This window comes from Vanessa atalanta, chromosome 5, assembly GCF_905147765.1.
Source record: "Vanessa atalanta chromosome 5, ilVanAtal1.2, whole genome shotgun sequence".
NCBI classification, from domain to species: Eukaryota; Metazoa; Arthropoda; class Insecta; order Lepidoptera; family Nymphalidae; genus Vanessa; species Vanessa atalanta.
Genome location: NC_061875.1, coordinates 12,127,689 through 12,149,411, shown reverse-complemented (window position 1 = coordinate 12,149,411; position 21,723 = coordinate 12,127,689). Strand labels below are relative to the sequence as shown.

The window sequence follows — 21,723 nt, the reverse complement described above, 5'->3', positions numbered from 1 at the left end:
CTTTCAATGTTATTACTCGATATACATTTCTAATATTGCAACACACGTTGAATGTCATGAATGGGATATCCCTTTAAACATTATTGTTAAATGTTGGTGTTAAATACAGTAAAACGCTAGTCTACTTTACTATTGTATCAATTGTCAATCACAAAGTTAGTAGTTAGTATAAAGTATTAGGTTAGCTAAATTATAGTAATTTGTAGTTACTTTCAAAAGCAAAGTGTATATAATCACTACGACTTGTACAAAGGTGCAAATATGAGTAAACGAGAAAAAAAGGTAAGAATTGTATTTATAACTACAATCTACATATAACCTGTAACAATGTTGCGTTAAATAAAATTTTAAATAAATATATTTTTTAATTAAAATTGGTTCTAACAAATCAAAGTGTATTACACAAAGTAACGAATATTTGACCGTCGTAAACTGTTGATTATTTTACTAGAACATCATTGTATTTACCTATTAATTTTAACATATTATCAAAACTGTTTAGTACAGTGGAATAAAATGTAAAGCCGTTCGACACGAATTAGGAACATACGATGATTTTTTGAAGTTTTACTTAATTTAGCGCGTTTTGGAAGAATAATGATAGTGAAATTTTATGAGGCGCGCGGATTTTGTGCCGCAATTAAATGGCAAGTTGCAAGAAATAGAGAAATTTACACTTAACTTGTTTTACAATGGTTATTTTGTTACAGATTTCAATTATAAATATTTAAATTTGTGTGGGTAATTAACTGTTTGCAATGCATTCAAAACTTTTTTAATTACACCGAAAAATAACTTTTCAGGCGCGTACGCACACGAACGCTATTTATGTTTCGTTTGAAAATCTTCGGTTTCAGTTCTCGTAAGTTTTATATTTTTTTTTTCAGTGTCGAAATATAAGATCTGGCAGCCTAGTGTATCAAAGTATTATAACAGTTTATATTATATCGTTTTATGAGTGTGTCAATAGTTATAATTTTATAAGGTTTAACCAATTGACAGACGTCATGGCCAGTGCTGCTAACTCTGTAATTTAAGAGTATCGTAGAATTTATGATGTAACGAATTATTAATTTTTTATACATACTGTATTGTTTTTAAAACATAGCATCCGGATTTTAATCAGTATAATTATTCCCATGTTACTATATGGCCTGTTGCGATAAAAGATTTTTTGATGGATTTCGTTAAAAGCATAGTATAGCAGTTACGTAGGTAATTAAGCTCATTAATTGTCGGGGCGTCACGGTAGCGTGCGATTCAAGCGATCCCGTGGCGCCAACCGAAGAGGAGTTAGTACCGCACGTTTTTTAGTGGGTATTCCGGTGTACCGAGGCTCACCTGGCATCCAGGCACCGACGAGTCCCACATACCCCAAAACTTTCACATGGGGACAACGCGTAATGAGTTTTTCCAGCGATATAAAAAAAAGGTATTTAACTCGTTGGCGTCATATATTTAAACTCAATTAGTGACTCAAATGTGAGTTGTCATTAAAAAAAAAATCCCCCGACGAAAGTAATTAAAATTAATGAAATTGATAATCATATCATAATTTTTTGTTAACAATTACAGCATTATTACATAATTACAAATATTATAAAAAAGTTAATCATCAATAATCATCAAAATCAGTGAATAACAGTAGTTAATAAATACTGTAAATAAAGAGTTCAGAGTATTCCTAAATGCCTAGTTGGTACAGGCATCGAGGATGCTTTACTGTGTTAATTAAATTTGACCTGTTAGAGTTAAGGCCTAAATAGCTAAGCGGTATTCTTTTCCATTTGGGTCGTCATATTCGGGTGGTTGTCTTAGCCAGGTTGTTAGTCAAGTCCGGTGATTGTCATTGTCCAATCGAAGCTGCCATCGATGTTTGCTACGGAGCATATGTCAGGCAATAGTCCTAGTTCCCGAGGCAGATGACGCTCTTCTGCTGGTCAAGCATGCAGCGGTGCTATACCGTGGGGGCATACGCTTGTCCGCTCGACCGAACATCGTTTGTGGGAGATGGCGGATGAACTCTATGAAATGAACTCTACACACGGTGGGTGTTCGGGTGTCACGATATATGACATCGTGAAATCGCATACCTCGTGGATCCTACTATTATACGCAGACATAAGCGTGTGGTAGATCTATGCTGGTTACGGTGTTATTACAATAATAAGATACTTATTTAGTTCGCCATTTCGATATTTTCGAACTGTGTTGAGAAATTTATCTTTAGTCGATCATTGTAATAATCACTCGTGCACGTAAATTTAAGTAAACGATAATAATTACTTAAAAAAACTTTGCTTTATTTTTTCAATTTATTTATCAAATTGTTTATATTTATTTTTTTATTTTCTGTCACGCAATTTATAATAATTTATTTTTTGGTTTCTTTCTTAAAAATTTCATGAATTTCACTTTTTTTTAAATATTGTACTTAATGTTAAGGCGTACTTCCTTATAAACAAGCCATAATCAATTTTCAATTATCCTAAATAGGCTTATAATTATATAAAGCATTAGCAAAATTCTGTGTCATAAAATCATTGAAATTATTTATAATATGCATTTAGAAGTGCATTTTCTTGACCAAATGACCTTAAAGGGATTTTTCCACAACACTGAAAACATACCAAGGACAACGATTCTGCTAACAAATTGTTACTTTATCTATATCATCGAAACGAAATTGTTGCGGTTTATCCGTTTTCATATTCTACTAACACTACGATCTAGTTGCGGTTCGGTCGAAGTGGTATCGTAACGTACATTGTACACATTCATGTTTTTCTATTTAAGTAGCCTAGCGTGATTCAGAATTGATATACATACTATCTATATAACCTGATTATAGAAATTGAAGAATAATTGATTATATGGAATATAAAAAGTTATATAGTTTTCGGCATTCATGCGCCGTAGGACCAATTGGCAGGACCAAGGATAGACAGGAAACGATTGGCTACATTTTTTTTCCTTGGCTATAGATTTTCTTTCAAAAATTACCTTAAATAATACCTTCATTTATATATACTATAATTTGATTTATAATTTCAGGTCATCGTCAATTATGATTCTGAGAAAAATAACGATGTGGTAAAAGGAATAAAACACCCTTTAATTAATAGTTGGAGTTTCTGGATGTTTACCAATAAAAAGTCTGTCTGGGAACAAAATCTTATAAAACTGACTACGTTTGAAACAGTTGAAGATTATTGGTGGTAAGATTTGAAACTTTTATTGATAGAATATAATGTGACGATTTACTGTCCGTTAAATTAGCTAAATCGGTTGTGAGTTGCATGATTACAGGCTACACTTTTTGACCTTAAGAGAAGATGTGATTGGTTTTGCTTTAGTATTTAGGATTGAATTTAATTTCAGTCTCATTATTAAATACATGTATAGGTAACAATTATTATTGAATTCGTAAAATATACGTGATTTTTTTAAACTTTTTTATGTTATTAGGATTATAGGCAAATAATAATATTATTAATAAAATTATGATGTTTTTAAAGTTATCACTAAATATTTTCTACACAGTAAACATAAATCAGGAATAAAAACCCTTTCGTATTGATAAATTTGTGTGTTTTGTAACAGTTTGTATCATCATATGAAATGTCCTACTGAACTCGATCTTGGGCAAGAATACGCTATATTCAAGAACGATATTCGTCCTATGTGGGAAGACAAGGCCAACAAATTCGGTGGCCGATGGGTGATTAATTTTGAAAGAAGACAAAATTCAGATATTGACTCCGTGTGGTTGTATGTGGTAAGTATGTTTTAAATTTTACTTATTTATTTTTAATATGTATAGCCATTTTTTTTGTGGTGATGGTGATTTGTGGTGACCATTTAACTAGTAAATAATTTTCTATTGTCCTGTTTTAATTTAAGTTTGGGGATATCACAAGGCTGGGTTCGTCTTCAATTAAGGATATACTGGGTTTTTAATTAGCAGCATTTGCCTAGCTGTGAAACATTAACTTGATTTTAATTAATTTATAGAAAATGAGAATGACCCTTTTTATATATTTGACGTGGAAAAAAATTTTACTAACTTTTAAATTACTTATTATAAATGCGATGACAACTATTGCTTCGAGAATGTTCGTTTTTAGTATATGTAATAACACTTAGGTTATTTTATATTTCATTTTGAACTTAATATTGTTATAACTAAATAAATCGTATGATTCACTTGTAATGTCATTTTTTAATTCTTTTTATATCTACCTACAGGCTCATTATCAAATCGTCAATATCTTGGTAAAATTATGATATATATTGGTTTTAGGTACTTCTTTTGATTGGTAATAACTTTGAGAATAACGACGCTATTTGCGGAACAGTTGTGAGTATACGTCAAAAGAGTAAAATAGGTAATATCCCCATTTACAAACTTTTATAATTTCTTTTATACAATTAAAGATTTCATCGTACATTTTTTTTGGGTTTTATAATATTTTAATTGTATATGTACTGTATTTTTTAATACAAATATTTAATGCATTACTTTGATATAATTGAACATGAAAGTAACTATCTAAACTAGTGAACCGATTTTGACATAATTTGATATGAAGAAAGCTGAGGGTATGTTTTTAAATATCTACGAACAATAGGGACGAATGGTCATTTTTAAAATAAAAAAACATTTTGTATTCCTAATCTCTTTGTGGCTTTTTTTACAATTTCCAAAATATATTAACCCTTTTGATTTTACGTATCAGATTTTTTGATTTTATGGCTCTCCGAAAGTAATAGGAATATTAAGTAAACCATCGAATGTTGTAAATTAATTCAATAAAATAAGTAATAATCGTAACTTTTAGGTATTTGGGTAAATGATTCGAAAAACAAAAAAGCTGTTGAGGAAATTGGAAGAAAATTAAAAGTTAGTTTGGGCATCCAAAGCAAAATTAACTTTCACGCACATAATACTAATAAAAACATGTTCACTTTTTAACCTATGTAAAATTTTATGACAATATTCACACATAATAAATAAAAAGAAGTATTAAAGCCCTTATTAAGTCTGTGATAGAATTCAATTGTTAATTATTGTAGATTGTCTACACACACAAATTAAATACTTCAATTTTGATTTATGGCAAGCGGTTGTTATTAAAATAAAAATAAATATTAATGTTTCATATAAAGTAATATACAATTTTGTAGAGTTTTTATTCGTTTCTTTCCGATGTGAATCAATTTTAAATTCAAAATCAGCACATGAAATCATCACCAGTAGTTATTATATTAATATTAACTCTCTGGGTACATTTGGGCTATGAACAAGATGAGTAAGTAGTTGGGGTGGCCAAATTATAACACAACATTGAAACAATATAGTTCTAATTTTACGACAAGTTGGTAATAATTAATTTATGACGCTTTGAAATTCAAGTAACCTGACATGTCTTGGATTTCTCCTACGTAAAAATACATTTCACTATTTTGGGGTCTTGTAATCTATTCCTATTTTAAAACATATTACAGTATTTGACATATATAGATATTTATAATGAATCGAATTAAATATTATTAAAGGTCAATCAAGGTTTCTTGCACTGTGAGTACTAAACTAACATTATTTATCTATTCGGAATTAGTGAATAATATTCCCAAATTATATATTACTATTATCACTAATATTATTCATTAATTCCGATTCATTCGCAGTGCCGAATTATATCGTATTGTATTTTAATAATTAAATACGTTAATTTTAATAGATACTATTTTTTTATTGTTGAAATAAAATTTTATATGTAGTTGTAAGAATAAAAATTTATTTTTGTTAAACATTTAAGAAGACAAACACTGACTACACTAAAGTGCTTATAAAATTGTGCATGTTCGTGAATTAGTTTGGTTTCGAATTTCCGTCTCTACTCTCTCCTCTATCTTGTGCACTGTTTCTTCCGCAGTATCTATTCCTTTGTGGACATTTTCTAAAAAAAAATATCAAAATGTTAACTATATTGCTATTCGTAAGGCTAAGCGTAAGGTATTCAAATGTAAAATAATAAAAAAAAAACAACTAAGTTAGAAAATCTGATATTAAGTGATTTGGATGTTATTTTTTTTTAAGTTTTGTGATATTTGTAATGTACGTCTATGTTTGTTATAAAAGTGAATAGCTCAATTATTTATCACAGTAAATAAGAAATAAAATTATGTAAAGCTCCACTGCTGGGAAAAGTGTTTTTGAAAAATGAATATATCCTATGATAAATACCTACAACTTTTTCTTCAATAACCTTTCCTTTACCCATGCAGGAATTCTCTTTATCCTTAATCGATTGAAATATGCGTGCGAATCGACCTTTCTCTTCTATTTTATTGACTACTACGTCTGAGTCCTCGCAATGAATTGGATCTTCGTGTGAATCAATGTAGTCTTCACTTCTTACTATCGGCATTACGGCTTGAGTTTTAGTTTTACCCATTTGAGGACTTGATTTATCAGAGCCACAAGGTATAGTTTCATTTTCAGACTGTCCCGTTTCACTTTTCTGTCCGTCGTCACTATGCTTACTTAAATTTGGACTCATTTGCGATATATCCGGAATATCTAACAAATCTTGTATTATAGGCGTTTTTGGTGGTGGTGAGTTAGCGATTTCTGACATTTTATCGGGGAGCTCTAAAACCTTTTTCTCGTCGCAATGAAAACCAGGAGATTTTATGTCAATGGCTTTCTTTAACACTTCCTCAACTACTTCTGCCTTTGTGTGAATTGTCTCAGATACTACATGTTTCATTATATCTATTTTATCCTCTCCTGTTTTAATTTCAGTGTTTACTGATTCTAAAACGTCCTCAACTTCTTTTTCTATTTCAATTTTTGAAACATCTTCATCGTTGGTTAAATTTTTTATGCCATGAATGCTCCCATTATCCGTTTCAAGGTCATTTATATTTACAATATGAGAATCGCTAACATTTGCTTCTAATGAGTTGATTGATCCTGATTCCTCATTACTGTTTCCGTTTATTTGTTCTTTACTACTTTTTATATTTGAATTTGTTATATCTTCCTTCGTGTTTTCATCTGTCTTATTCATTGTTGGAATTTTTTGTAATGGAGGTAGTTCAGTTAAAGAAATATGTCTGTTTTCCTCACTGATTATACTGAAATCGTTGTTAGTGAAGTCTGCGTTAGAACCTTTAACGGCGGTAAGTAATGTGTGACAGCCGCCGCAAGCGACATTGTCTACTATAAATCCATTCATAGCGGTGACCCGCTTTGCTGCGTATTGATTAGGAAGTGCTTCGTTTGAATTATTTGCGTCGTCGACTTCCTCCAAACACAATTTATTGTGCCGTGACTCTCCGCAAGTATAAAGTAAACCATTATCTATAAAGTGTTTCGAAAATATTGAGTTTTTTACAATAATTAAAACTTTATTATTCAAAACATAAGTAACTTTTTAATGTCCGTGTAAGTATAAAATTTATTCTTACCTGTAACAAAAGCGGTATGCATAGCGCCGCAAGCCACAAGTTTTAATTGATACCCATCGAACATTTGTTCCATGTTAATTTCAGTTGGTTCTGTTACGTTCTCCACATTCATGGGCATACCCAATTGACCCTTTTCATTGGATCCAAATGCGAGAATTTTTGTCTCGTCCATGGATAAAAGAAATGTATGATTGGCGCCACAGCATGCACTTTTTATTTGAGTTTCCAATGGTAAAACTTGCGGAACATAGACCGTTGTAGGCATATTAGGAATACCTAATTTTTGGTTTTCATTGTCACCGGTAATAAATACTGCGCCTTTGGCTGAAAACATCAAAGCAGAATTGAAAGAAGTATTAATGAAGCAGTAACTACTACTGTGCTAATCTTGCCAGCTAAATTTAATTTAGAATAAAAAAGATTATTATCAATCTTAAACATAAGGGTGGTTAAGTACTCATAGGGAGTATAAGTCTGTATTATAACAGTCCAGATTTGATCATTACACAAGCGAAAAGAAAAAAACTAAACATTACTGTGCGTAACCTGTAATGTAAATGTAATCATATAATTTGCCGACAAAAAGTTTTTCTAACAATTAAATCTTATATTGTCTGAAGTATAATTGTCACTGTTATTATATCTTTCTTCATTAGTGTGAATACTGAAGTAACAAAGTTTACTTACTTGTTATTTATAATTACGATATAATACTGCTTATATAACACTTTTAAATATTTGCACGATGTAAGGACTCACCCGTAATGAATACAGTGTGATAATATCCACATTCGACGAATGCGATCTTCTCCATAAATTTAAGCTCGGTGAAGGAGACGCACGAGCGAGCGTCCTCGCCCAGCCCGAGCTGACCTTCCGAATTCGAACCGCAGACGAAAACGCGACCGTCGTCTGGGTTTAGAAATAAAATAGTACTTATGGTTTAAATGTTCACTTGAATGTTATACCTGTGTATTAAAATATTAAATAAACCTACAAACATAACACGATTGGCTTATAAACTATAAACTATATGTAAATATACAACATTAAGGTCAACAAATAAGTTTAAGTTGTATATTTGTTATAATTATAAATTCTGGCTCAAGTGATTACGTGTGTTTGGTCGTTACCAGTAAGTAATGCTGTGTGATTGCTTCCTGCAGAAACTTGCTTGATAGGTTGATCAATTTCCAAATTCACAGACTGTGGTACGCTGTGGTGCTCCATGTCTCCTGTACCAAGCTGCCCTTCGTCGTTGCAACCAACGGAGTAAATAGTGTTGGAATCTGTAATCAAATTTCAATAAAATTATAGATTAATAAAATTATTTATATTGAGTAATAATTCACCAGGTTTTGTGATTATTCTCGCGATATATTTTAGGAAAAAGGTAAAGTCAATAATATCAACTCAAAATAATGAATTAACTTCAAACCTGTGACGAAAATTGTATGTGCCCTCCCACAGGCTACGAATATAGCTCGATGAGGTTTAAGCCATTTGACGCAGCTGGGCCGCGTCACTTCGTCTTTGTGGCCTAAGCCTAGCTGACCCCAAGCATTTGCTCCGAAAACGAAAACACGACCATTTTCTACAAAATAAAAATGTAGTTAATTTATCCTATAGCCTAATAGCCTTATAGCTCTTTTAATATCCTAATAGCTCTTTTAATATGTCTAAGATAAACAATAAAATATCGATTTCATATAACATTAATTTAATATAACATAGCCTTGTCTGCTGTACCACTATCTCCATATCATTAATTTGATTTGTTTTATTGCAGCATTTAAGGACGTGTTTTACATTGCTGGCATGATATGGGCTTAAATATCCTTGAACTTGATTTACTAATGCGTTTTACATATATGACCACTAACCATCATCACGGTCAATTCGACCGGCTGCTATATTTTAAGAAATAAATTTATAAAAATTAGGCTATAAATTTAAGTATCAAAAGACTAACGACATATGACAGCACTGTGCTCGTCACCGCACGATATGGCAACTATAGGGTCGTTCTTAATGAAGAAGTGGCTCGGCTCATTGTCGGCGAAGTGAGATTTGCCGAATGTGAAAACAGCACCGGTTTCTGAAATGCAAGTAAATATATATATTAAAGTAACGCCTGTAATTCTACTTCTTCGCAAAAATGAACCTATTTTGTCAGCTTATGTAGTATATAGGCCGATGATTAAATGCATCTATATAGTCTGGTATTATAAGGTATGCGGAAGTTATAATTCTGGGTTTCATATAGTACGAAAGAAAAATAGATGCATGGCTAAAATACACAAATATTTTGAATAATAAAAAAAACAAAATTGTTAAAATGAAAAAAACTTTCCCTTAGTTAAATTGAATTTAAAAATTGACTTGGATAATTGCAATTAAAAAAAGATCACATATAAGATGTTTTAGCCTCATTATTAGCATTTATAGTCATGATTAATTTAGTACCATAGCAATAGTTGCCAGGTCAGTCCAAAAAAAATCTGAGAAATTGTCGCTAAATTCATTCTCACTCTCCATTATATTCGGAACTATATATTATATATATATCCTTATATAATTAAATCTTATCATAACATAATGTATTCTCTAAAGTAGGAATAAATTAGTATAACTAAAATATATTTTCACGTGATAATCATCAAGGTTTCGTTTCTATTATAGTTTTGGCCGAATCATAAATCAACGCCCCATGAAAGTAAGTTTTATTTTGCCATTGACTTTTTAACCTTTCGCATGACGTCCTTACTCTTTTCTTTATGAAATTACCATAATTAAACCTTCCGATAAAATACCTACGCAAATGGTCTAATCACTCTTATATGAGTATAAAAGTAAAACAAACAAAATGAAATTTAAAAAAATATTGGTTTACAAGTACTATTCAATGTAGCACATTGGGTTGGATAAAAAGAAAATAGAGAGCAACATCTAGGAACGATTAAAATAATACAACCCAATTTTTTTTTAAGAAAACAGTTGTTAATAATAATACAGCGTGTCTAAGTAAAATAAATAATTTTCTACTTAGAACCTTAGAGGACTGCTTAAGCCTAAGTCCATTAGCTCGGCCGTTACTTCCTATCCTTGACCTTGCCTGACTACTCATACTGAAGCCCGAGATCGGTATCGAGCCCGAAATTTAGCTTTCTTTTGTTCTGAATTAACAAACCTATGCTCGCGTGAGCTATAAGTTATGAACTATGACTCGCAGTTTAACATATACGTTTAATAAAAATATACATACCTATTTATTACAATTTAAAATATTTTGTAAAAAATATTCGGAATAAATTTAAGCTTTGCAATATTTTGTATGGATTAAATCTTTTTGCCAACCTTACCAATTCGTTGAGACAATGATACCTTTCTATAAGCGATACACCTATACCTTTCGATAAGTAAATTCGTGAGGATTTGGGTATCGGATTATGGAATATTCGGTTAGTTATGAGAAGAGAGAGTCCAAATAGCCAGATATTCGACCTGATTAATGCACGTTTGAAAAAAAAGGTTAGTCATAAAAAAACATATATAGTTTATTCTGTTTGATACATATATATGTAGGTTGGTCAGAAAAAGTAAGAAAACTCTTCATCTATTTGAACTAAAAAAGTACTTAATTTATTTTAGGACTCAATTAAAGAGTAGTTTAAGAACAAATGGTTTATTATAATTTATTTTAATCTAGATGTATCTACTGTGTATGTATACAACTATACATATATAATATATTTAAAGAAAAGGATCGTCCTATACCCAAAAAGTATTTAATCTTTACATCTACTTTGATTAATTGAAAGGTTATGTTATATGTACGTGGATTTTATGTAATATTTTTGCTATAAAAGATGTGTAAAATGTGATTTTATTAATTGTATATTTTTAAAGTTCATTATTGTTACCATAAAATAAAAATAAAATCCCTGACACAGTAATGTAGGTTTTGCATGAACCCAACCTCCACGTCGATAAAAAGTAAGTGCAACCTATTTTAATAATAAACATACATATACTCGTAAGTTGCATGTTAGTAGCTATACAATGTTGTTCGGAAGGTATAAATAAAGAGGTTTTTTTTTGTTTCAAGATTTCTTTTACATTTGGCTGCAATCAGTGTACGCTGTCTAAGTGCGACTCTATAATTCATCATAGAGGATAGATTATACGAAGTCACTCCTGTGAACATAGTTGATAAACGTTAATAAATTACAGCGAACCCACAAGCCATAAATAACAGAGTACATTCATTGTCTACTGGTAAGACGTAGCCGTTGCATATATTGAGTGCTAGGCGACTACCACACTTGACACCTAATTTAAAATGTTGGTAGCTAGATGTGTTTAGCTAGATTAATCTATAATCATATAATTTCTCAAGGTTAACGAATGTAATTTAAGTAGTAATAATAAGATTATTTGGTATCTGAAATACTAAAATGTATTTTTTGTAATTATATATCTACTGTTATTTTTCATGAACCTTTTTCCGCTGTTATTTATTATTTGTAGTTTCTTTAATTCATATTTCATATGATCAAAGTAAATGTCTTCTAACCTTTGCTATTTAATAATGTACGTAAATACTGGACATAATATATTTGCGTATGTATCTCGGTACGGATGTCTTGCGTGCCGGACAGTTGTGTAATTTATGTTTTGTCTTACTTAATATACAATAGTATGTAGAATAAATCGTAGTGGTATATTTTTTCCAAAGAAAAGCGTTTGTTTTAGTATATAAAATAATATTTGATCGCTATTTGAGACTTGTATGAATGAATGAACGACCCACGAAAGAATAAGGTCGCAAAATAATATTGTACATTCACAATTAATAGAAATACATACATGTAGTCATTAGAAATACAATACTGTAGCTTATAATGTTAAATTGCATGTTTCCATGCTATATGGATAAAACATGATTCCGCTAATAAAATATGTAGGTACCTACTAACATTCACTCGAGTAAAGTTAAGTATATTTTCCATTTTTTTAAAGATTTTAAAATAAAAGTTTCCCAAAAGAAAACATCACCGTATATGAAAACGCTGGCGAAAAATAACTTAATATGTAGGAATTACAAGAAATATCTTTTAAAAGAGGTCGTCTAAAGGAAAAGCGTAGTGGCACGAAATATTTCTTTATTTTAATTCACGTTATTTAAGACGATGATAGTTGACTATGTATAAATATTAATAATCAAATTGTTATAAAAAAAAAACTTTTGGTAGTTCATTTATATCAGTAGGTTATTATGAAAAATTTTAAAATTTAAATTAACAAATTTGTTAAAACATGAAGACACCGGCTCAATCATTTTTAAATGGAATGACAATTTAGAAAACAGAAAATGAAACGCCATAAGCCTATGAAATACATCGTTACACGGATAGGCAATTTTCAAATACAAAAAAAATGCATTAAAAATAATTTGTTTACAAAACACGGCCCTATTTCCTATAAAAAAATCGATAGTAATTACCAGTTGAGGAAACTATAAATATCATTAGAAAACATTTCCATTTTACTTTATACCAATATCAGGTAAACCAGAAAAATAATAAATCGTTTCATAAATAATAATTTAAAAAAAATATATATATATTCCTCATACAGACGTTACTTATTCATCCAATCGGTTTATAACTTAGATTTCAATCAAAACACTTTTAGCATGAAACTTTAAAAAATCTGAATATTCTATCTGTGACAATTAATAAAAAAAAGAATAACCTGGAATATCCTCAGTCATGGCGTCAGAAGAGGTACTCCGTGTCGGCAGCTCACTAGGTGTACATGTCCACGGATCGACCGGTCCGCGACGCGACTACTGACCACTGGCCACGTGCCGCACACCACTAGTGGTGGTATATGGAAATAGGGTTGCGAGAAAAGCTTACAATGTTATTTATGAGTTTCATTTGTAATTGGACAACATTAGTAGTTTCAGGTCATCAACGTCATAAGTACATACTTACTGATTTACTCGCAATTTAGAATAACTTTTAAACTTATATAGTGTAATTCATTCACAAGTAAGCGCTTGAAGCATTTTTAAATTAAATGAATTCTTATTAGTAATACTGTAATTTCTAAAACAAATGTAGCGAAAAACCATACATTGAAATTAGTTATTTTCTTCGTGAAGTCGTTAATTCTATTTGCTCACACTACAGCTACTGTTTTATAAATGGCTCTAATTACCAACGTATTGTGTATTTGCTTTCTACGCTTTAGTATTTTAAAAAGTAATTATGTCACTGCTATCTGTAAAGACTTTATGTTATGGCTTAAGTTATAATTTATAGTTAACACTAAAAATCCACGATGATGTACTTAATTGTCACAGAATGCACATTTTTACTTAGCGGTATGGTTTTGTAGGTAACAGCACTCCAATCATGTATTCATGCAATAAACAACACTACTTAGCATTGTCGTGTTTCACTTTGAAGGGTGAGTTAGTATAATATTGACTAATGAGATATAATTTCACCGCTTCCCTTGGAGGTGCTTTCGATGTAAGTATTGCTTAATATTTGGTCGTTTAAAAATTTGGCCTGTTTTTCAGTTCGCCTTCGTATTATAAATGAAAATAAATCTCCCGACTACAAGAATCATTGAATATAAGATTTTTAATAACATTAAATCTGTACCATTTTCCAGTCATTCACTTCGATTACGTTATAAGCCTTGACCCGAACCATTAGTTCGCGATTGCTGTCACGATGTGTAAGGGATGATACCAATAAATATATATCGATTGAAATATGGCATTTATGTTCAATTCGAAGTTTTACTTAGCTAATTAGTTGTGTTGATGTCATAGTTTCGGATCAGGTAGGTAATGGTAGGTTATTTACATTCGTCGTATTATTTATATACTCATCAAAAATTATGAATTAAATCCAACTTAAAAATGTTATGGAGTACTACGAACATATAATATAAAAGTATCTGGCTGGAGTTACGTAAAAAAGATTCAAAATTCAGTAGTTTCTAAAAAATGGCATTATTGAAGGTCATTGCCACCATTAACGGATTACTAAAATGTATAAATCAACCGTACACAAATTGGAGTTAAATTTTCTTAGATAGCCTAAGCCGCAATTTTTTTTTAATCGTGTATCGTATAAAAAGAATTTATAATTTAAATCAGGTAATTTGTAGGTTCTGTAGGTATATTTAGCAATAAAACATAATGGCTTAATTGTGATTGTTCGTTATTTAGTTAAACAATATGTGGCACGTATGTTTTTATAGATAGTAATAGTAATTATTAATTTGTTTATAAATTAAAATATTTCGTTGAATTTACGAAGATTTTACGAAAATCTAATGCAAATATTATTTTAGTATTATTATATTTGCACAAGATTTTCTTATATGCAACTGTTTATAGTCATATCAAATATCTCAGGAATACCTAATTAGGGCTTCAATAGGCTAAATCAAACGATCAATGAAATGTCAATGAACTAAAAATTTCATAGCAGCTTTGATAGAATAAATTGCATATTTTACATATATATTATTTTTTATTGTGAACAAGTAAAATCGTATCGCAATCGTGAAATCGCAAATGTATATCTAGATCATGTTATAGAAATTATTTGAGAACGTCCACGTGTACACAGCATTAAGAAACTTTAAATCACTATCGTTTGTTGTGACCGCGAGCAAGTTTAACATTCTGATGAGCGGCGAGCAGTCTGATGCTTTGCTACGCGCTACGTAGCGTAGCGCTAACATTCGTCGAGCATGACATTTTAAGTGTCTAATCAAAGAGCATTTGCGTCTTTTTTTTGTATCACATAGATATTAGCGCTGTAAGAAATATTAACCATTCCTTACATTGCCAATGCGTTACCTACCTTGGGAGCTAAGATGTTGCATATCCCTTGTGTCTGTAGTTGCACTGGCTTACTCATCCTTAAAACCAGAACACAATATTACTAAGTATTGCTGCCGTGCGGTAGAATATAGGTATGTTATTTAATTATGGTTGATACGCCTTACATTTCCTGCAGGTACTTCTTAGTAGAATCTCCATTCCGAAACGGTGGTAGCTTAACGTAATAAAGTTTGAATGACGATTCAAAAGTGCTTGTAAAAAAGGCCTCCTTGAATAATGTAATTTAGATTTTTTAGAATGTTACAGAATAATGATAATTTGGCGAAAGTTCATAAGATTTAAATAATCACTATCACATTGGTTCAGTTATTCTAGCAATGACAAGCAGTGGGAAATAATTTGATACTGTATCAAACAGTTCACACTTCCCGTCTCAAACCTGTAATGTTCGAAGTTCGAAGTATTCTTGGGTTAGAGATACATTATGATTAAAGTATAAAATAAAATTACAGCTCACTTGTTTTTCTACTTAAATAAGTATCATTTTTATTTTCACATAGAATTAGCAAAAACTGAAACATTTGATAGAACATAGTAAATTGAAGTAATCCTGTAGTCATAAACGTCACGCGAGATGTTTATCGTATTTACGATATATTATTGTAATATGCATAAAACAGAAATGATACCTTTGTGTTGTACGAAGGATTAGGTTCAATTATTATTTATACGAAAAAAAGCTTTTTTTTAGTTCTATGATAAAAACATTCATTGTCATTAGTATTTTATATAACTATAGTATATTTTAGTAAAAATGTTTTTTTATTTATAATTTTTGTTTACATAGTTTGAAATTCAAAACTGCATATATGATGTAGTTATTGAAGACTTATTTTATTAAAAATAAAGAATATTTGGGAAATTTTGTAGTTAAATATAAATATAACGCAACAGTTTACAAGAAAGGCTAACAATTGTCTTATTATTTTTCTGTCTTCCTAAAAATGCATAGTCTTTACCAATCGAACAGGCACTACTAAAAGTTGAGTAATATATCTCTATTTATAATAAAACACTATTTCACTTTAACTTTACTTCCAAGTTTCTTATAACAGTTTGATCCTTCGCAAAGTAATTTTTTCGAAAATCCCTAATGAATATCATCGATTATTCAAGCTCTCGACTAATGATATTGTGTCAATTCGATGTCAAATGTTGTTTATTTAGCTTTTGTCCTCTTTTGGTTCGATTAGAGTATAGATTAAGTAGTTAGAACTAATAATGGAAGACGTAAACTCAACTAAAAATGGCGAGTAAGCGAATAGAGAGTACACTTGTGCGCAAAAATTTTTTTTTTTTATGGACTGTCTAATCTATTAATAGTCGCCTCACCGAAAACCATTTATGATATAATATTATTATACTTTTGCTCTGTTATTAAATTTGATTAATAACTGAATTATTGGGTGTTTAAATATATTTTATTTAGATTATTCCCTTTAGGTAGAAAATCTTTGCTAACACAAGTATACGCGTCTTAGTGAAAGTTTACACGCGTTAGTTTGTCAGAGGTAAAGCTAATCGCTGGTAATTGCTCTGTATATATGACCTATTTATTGCTTTACCCTACATTTAAGGTCATCCGATGTATAATTCTTTAATCTCAATTATTTTAATCTAGTTATAAAACGCGTAATCGCTTTTCGCATTGAGCGGTAGCTTGGTATATTGCTTAGACATTTCTTAAAATATGACGTGGGTTTTTAAAAAAGATTAGGATTTGTTGATTTGATTTGATAATATGACTTTTAACATATTGTATGTATTTTCTTCAAAAAAGATCGGTTCGGGCCATTTGTAATAGCATCACTGTTAATATCAAAGTGTTCAGGTTCAGGCTTGAAGGGTGAGTGACCCAGTGTAACACAATGGACATAACATCTGTTTAAATGTTTAATATTTCTTAAAATATCAATGTCTTTGGGCAGTGGTGACCACTTACCATCAGGTGGCTCAATTGCTCGTCCGCCTACCTATATCATAAGAAAAAAAAAAAAATGTGTCCATCCAGGAATAGCTATATGGATATTCTCAGGTATCATTACTTCGATATCAATTTGTTTATTGTATACTCAAATAATCGAAATCAAAATATACTTTATTAAAGGAGGCTTTAACGGTAACTTTTGAATCGTCATTTCACAGAATTGTATGTAATGTCTATTACCGGTATGGAATGTAAATTTTACTGAGAAAACCGACAAGACACTCAAGAGTTCTCTGAAACTTTTCAAAAATTTGAAACACAAAAACTTATGTCAACCCATGCCATTAAATTTATATAATAATCCTAATCTTGCCTGAAGGTCAACGATTGCTAACTCTACGCTTTTTTATCTTCTATATAATCTTTTGTTGAGTAATATTTTATGTTTTTATGATTAATGAATGTTTTTAGGTTTCCATACCCAAAGGGCAAGTAATATTATGACTTCGCTGTCCGTCCATCCGTCCCTCTGTCCGTCTGTAACGAGGCTGTATCTCATGAACCGTGATAGTTAGACACTAGCACAGATGACTTATTTCTATTGCCGCTATAACAACAAATCCTAAAAAACAGAATAAAATAAATATTTAACGGAGCTCCCATATAACGGGTATGTTTTTTTTGCCGTTTTTATAGATAATGGTCCGGAAGTTCCTTCGTGCGCGAGTTGTTATCCCACTTGACCGGTTTTATTTTAACAAACCATATACATTTATTAATTCGTACCATCTTTCTATTCTTATAATAATTCAGGAGTAACTTTATTTAGCCTTAGTTGTTAAGGTAACTTTTGCTTGTTCTTTGAATTTTGTGAAAATTAATAGCTTACTTTAAATTTATTTTCTGAATAATTTACGTAGTTATTTAATTAACTTTTAACATTTTTAATCATACATCAAGGCTTTCTAATTAAGCTTAGTCTAGCCTTGTATTATTATATTATTTTAATAATTTAAGTTTTATTAGTGTTGTAAAAGTAAAATTGAATTTATAGGGTGGTAGTAAAAAAATATTTGAAATAATTATAGTTTGGTGTACTTTGACCTGAAAACTGTTAAGAATATGTCTAACAAGTTAAAAAGTAATTTTCTGTTGTATTATATAAATATCTGTGATTTGATTGATACGCAAGAAGGCTATGTATAATTAAGATATATGTTAATAGAAATATATATACTTTATCTAAGAGATATCCTTCTGAGTGTCGAAACGGTCATTATTGCTAAGGTTAGCGGTATCAGTTTCAGCTTACATTATACAGATAATTTCAGCACATATTTATATCTGTCCCATAGAGATTTAATTTCAATTACAATGTTTTATTACCAGAATATGTGCATGATTTACATTATTCCCGATTTACGTTTTAACGACAGCGATATAAAGTTTATTTTTCTACGAACAATATCATTCAAATTTTAGTTTTATATGCTGAGTAGCGTTCATACTAAATGTTGGTGAAATCTGTATTACCGTAGAAATAAAGCTTCATTTACTTTAAACAATTGTTTTTTTTTCAATGATTGTTGATTGTTTGCACGCGGTTACCATAGTGACGGTATCGTGGCATCTGGAACTGCGGTCAAACGATTTCAACAAAGGTCATCGAACTTTATTGTTTGTAATGGATATTTTCAGCTCGATTTAAAGATTTAATAAAATATAAAATCTTTTTATTTTTGAGTTGCGTTCTAATCACCATTTCCATATCTCTGGGTTGCAAACAACCTTACCAACCAAATATATTTGCACAATTATTAACCTTTTCTTTATAAAAGCCAGCTTATATAAAATTTATTTGTGTATTATATTTATGTAGTACCTACATATGTTACGAAGTCATTATTTTTCTGCATGTTTTATTTTACACGAGTGAACTCTAATACACGTTTCTTTTCCCAAAGAATAATTACAATAATAATTAAGGTATTGTTTAAAATCCCTTAAATTAATACACATTGTAATGTAGGTGAACCAAATAAGGCCTACCTTATTTTTTTTATTATATAACTAGCGGCTTTATAATAAAAAATGCATTGGTAATTTATTTATTAAACTTTATAATAAATGTAACAATATTATTTTGAAAACAAAAATCACAGTTTTGTGAACACGAATAACTAAAATGTAACATTGGCCTTATTGGGAACCCTGTGTCTTAATAAAGCCTTAATGAAAACAAGTAACTTTTAATAAATACAAAACGTTTTCTATACTTATATTAAATCTAATGAGATCCAATTAAGCACTTTTGATAATTTTAGATCAGATTTAACGAGTTTCTCATCATTTAAAAGTACTAAATGTTAATCAGTCTTTTTCATCTTTTTTTTTAAACAATCCCCTGAACAGTAAAATATTTTATTAGCGGATGTGAGTCCAACACACACCTCGTAATACCAAACGCCACAAGTAAGACATTGTCGCATATCATCAACTCGATCTTCTTTACAAGCTGGACAGTAACGAGAAGGTTTATTGTCGTGACGGTTTGGTATATATTCGTTTGGTATATATATGTTTGGTATATGGTATATATTGTGTTGCAGCAACTGCAGCTTTTGTAGATGTACATTATACGTCCTGTGAGTAACTAAAGAGGAACTGACAGGGGCGGAAATTCTATTGTACGGCCTAGTATAACTGGCATCAGTACAGGATGTTGGTCCAGGGCGGCTGTTGTTGGGTATTTACATGACGACATCCATTGTTCAACACAAAATAACATTAACGGTTATCTGTATTTTTGGCGATAAGAAATGATCAAGAATTATCTCTCAATAGTCGTATAAAAAAGTTCCCCGTTGATTCGATACCTTTCCATAAATTACATGTGCCATGTATATGTATGAATAGCATCATTTTTACATTTCGATTCATAAAATATATGTAAAATTATGAAGATACTCATTATATTGCTTTGTGATTTGAATTCTCTAGATTACGAGTAGCTTCATCCCCCCGCAGTCTAGCAGTTGAAACTGTGTACAATCCCTAGCCTGTAAAAGTATGTAAAGCTGTTGTTCCTGGGCTTGTACTCTTTCTAGTCGTGTTAAATTTGCAGTTTCATTGGATTATGAGAAACAGGGAATTCGGATTGCACCTGTGTTTGCGTATACCAAGTGTTCCGTAAAGTATCCCCTACAGTTGGCTAGTATCCTTGACTATTTGCTGTGACTGAAAGTAGTCAGAAGGACATAATTAGATCTGGATACCCATAATGCAACCATCGACTCCAGTTTCAAAGATTACGAGTTCAAATGTTTGTGTCACAGTAACTATTAATAAATCACAAGGTCAAATACAAAAGAAAGCCGACATTGATTTGAGTAAGGGCTGATTTACTATAATATGCTATAACTATATGTAGCATATTCACGTGTATCGTACCATGTGCCGCAAATATAGTTGTCCTTGTAAATGGAAATACCACACTAAATATGGTCCATAATACAAACTACAATTTTCTATAATAAAGTTATTTTTTATTTATACACTAATATTATTGATTTGAAAGTTTGTGGGTGTTGTGTGTATAATTTTTACTTCTTCAAGCTTAATGATCTGTTCAGTGGCGTAGCTAGGTAGGTAAGGGCCCCGGTGCATAGAAAAAGAATCGGGCCCTCGCCCCCTCTTTAACGTATATTGGCATTCAAAATTATAGATAGTAATAAGAATGGGATACAGGATACAGTGAGTTGAACATATCATTAGTAAGTTAAATCCATACTTCATCTGTATTCAAAACTCTTTCCATAGCTTAGGTTAGACGGCCCCCAGAGCTCAGGGGCCCTGGTGCACTGCACCACTTTGCCCTACGATAGCTACGCCACTGGATCTGTTAGGAATATAACATATTTGCTGAAACTACTATTTTTATTATCATAAAATGGTCAAAGTTCTAATCAAATAATATTATACAACAATATAGTTTGAATAGATTATATATATTGTTATATAATATTGGTATATGAGTTTATACAATAGTTGACAGTACGCCAGTAGACTATGTTAGAGTAAGATATATACTTGGTTACTCTGTAGTAATAATCAGTATATGGTGTAAATACTAACTAAAGAAGACTAAGAATTCAATAGTGATAATTATACAGGTACATACAAATTTTATTGTATTTGTTATGGTTTTTCCAACGTTCGCTGAGCTAGCCTTCAGTAAATAAATTTCGCTTAGTCTACGTGGCCATAATAAGCGACTTTTAAATTAGTTGATTGTATTAACCTATGTCCGTCAGTAAACTATAAACAAAAAAAAAATGAAATACCTGTTTGAAATTATATTTGTATCCGGAAGTAATAA

General features: G+C 30.6%; 2 protein-coding genes across 2 annotated transcripts; one reads left to right on the top strand and one right to left on the bottom strand.

Moving 5' to 3' along the window:
* Positions 1 to 841: 841 nt before the first annotated feature.
* On the top strand, positions 842 to 5,691 carry LOC125064413 (eukaryotic translation initiation factor 4E1-like; the record flags this gene model as incomplete). The annotated part of the gene is made up of 5 exons (XM_047671405.1): positions 842 to 862; positions 3,055 to 3,218; positions 3,604 to 3,778; positions 4,304 to 4,388; positions 4,842 to 5,691. Coding segments are annotated over 5 exons (579 nt in total), but the record flags the coding sequence as incomplete, so codon positions are not given.
* A 159-nt stretch (positions 5,692 to 5,850) lies between these two features.
* LOC125064268 (X-linked retinitis pigmentosa GTPase regulator-like) lies at positions 5,851 to 13,318 on the bottom strand. The gene is made up of 8 exons (XM_047671222.1): positions 13,237 to 13,318; positions 9,452 to 9,577; positions 8,918 to 9,073; positions 8,613 to 8,768; positions 8,239 to 8,391; positions 7,480 to 7,803; positions 6,251 to 7,372; positions 5,851 to 5,963 (listed from the first exon to the last, which is right to left on the bottom strand). Exons 1-8 carry the CDS (start codon positions 13,253 to 13,255, stop codon positions 5,851 to 5,853), a joined length of 2,169 nt encoding a protein of 722 aa, XP_047527178.1. The 5' UTR covers positions 13,256 to 13,318.
* Between the last annotated feature and the right edge of the window lie 8,405 nt (positions 13,319 to 21,723).

Bases quoted from the DNA above. Each gene is read 5' to 3' on its own strand.
- LOC125064268 (XM_047671222.1), bottom strand. The intron at 8,392-8,612 runs GTAACGACCAAA...TTCTAAACCCAG, and splicing joins TCACACAGCATTACTTACTG to ACGACGGTCGCGTTTTCGTC. The intron at 5,964-6,250 runs GTATTTATCATA...ATTTTTTTTTAG, and splicing joins TATTGAAGAAAAAGTTGTAG to AAAATGTCCACAAAGGAATA.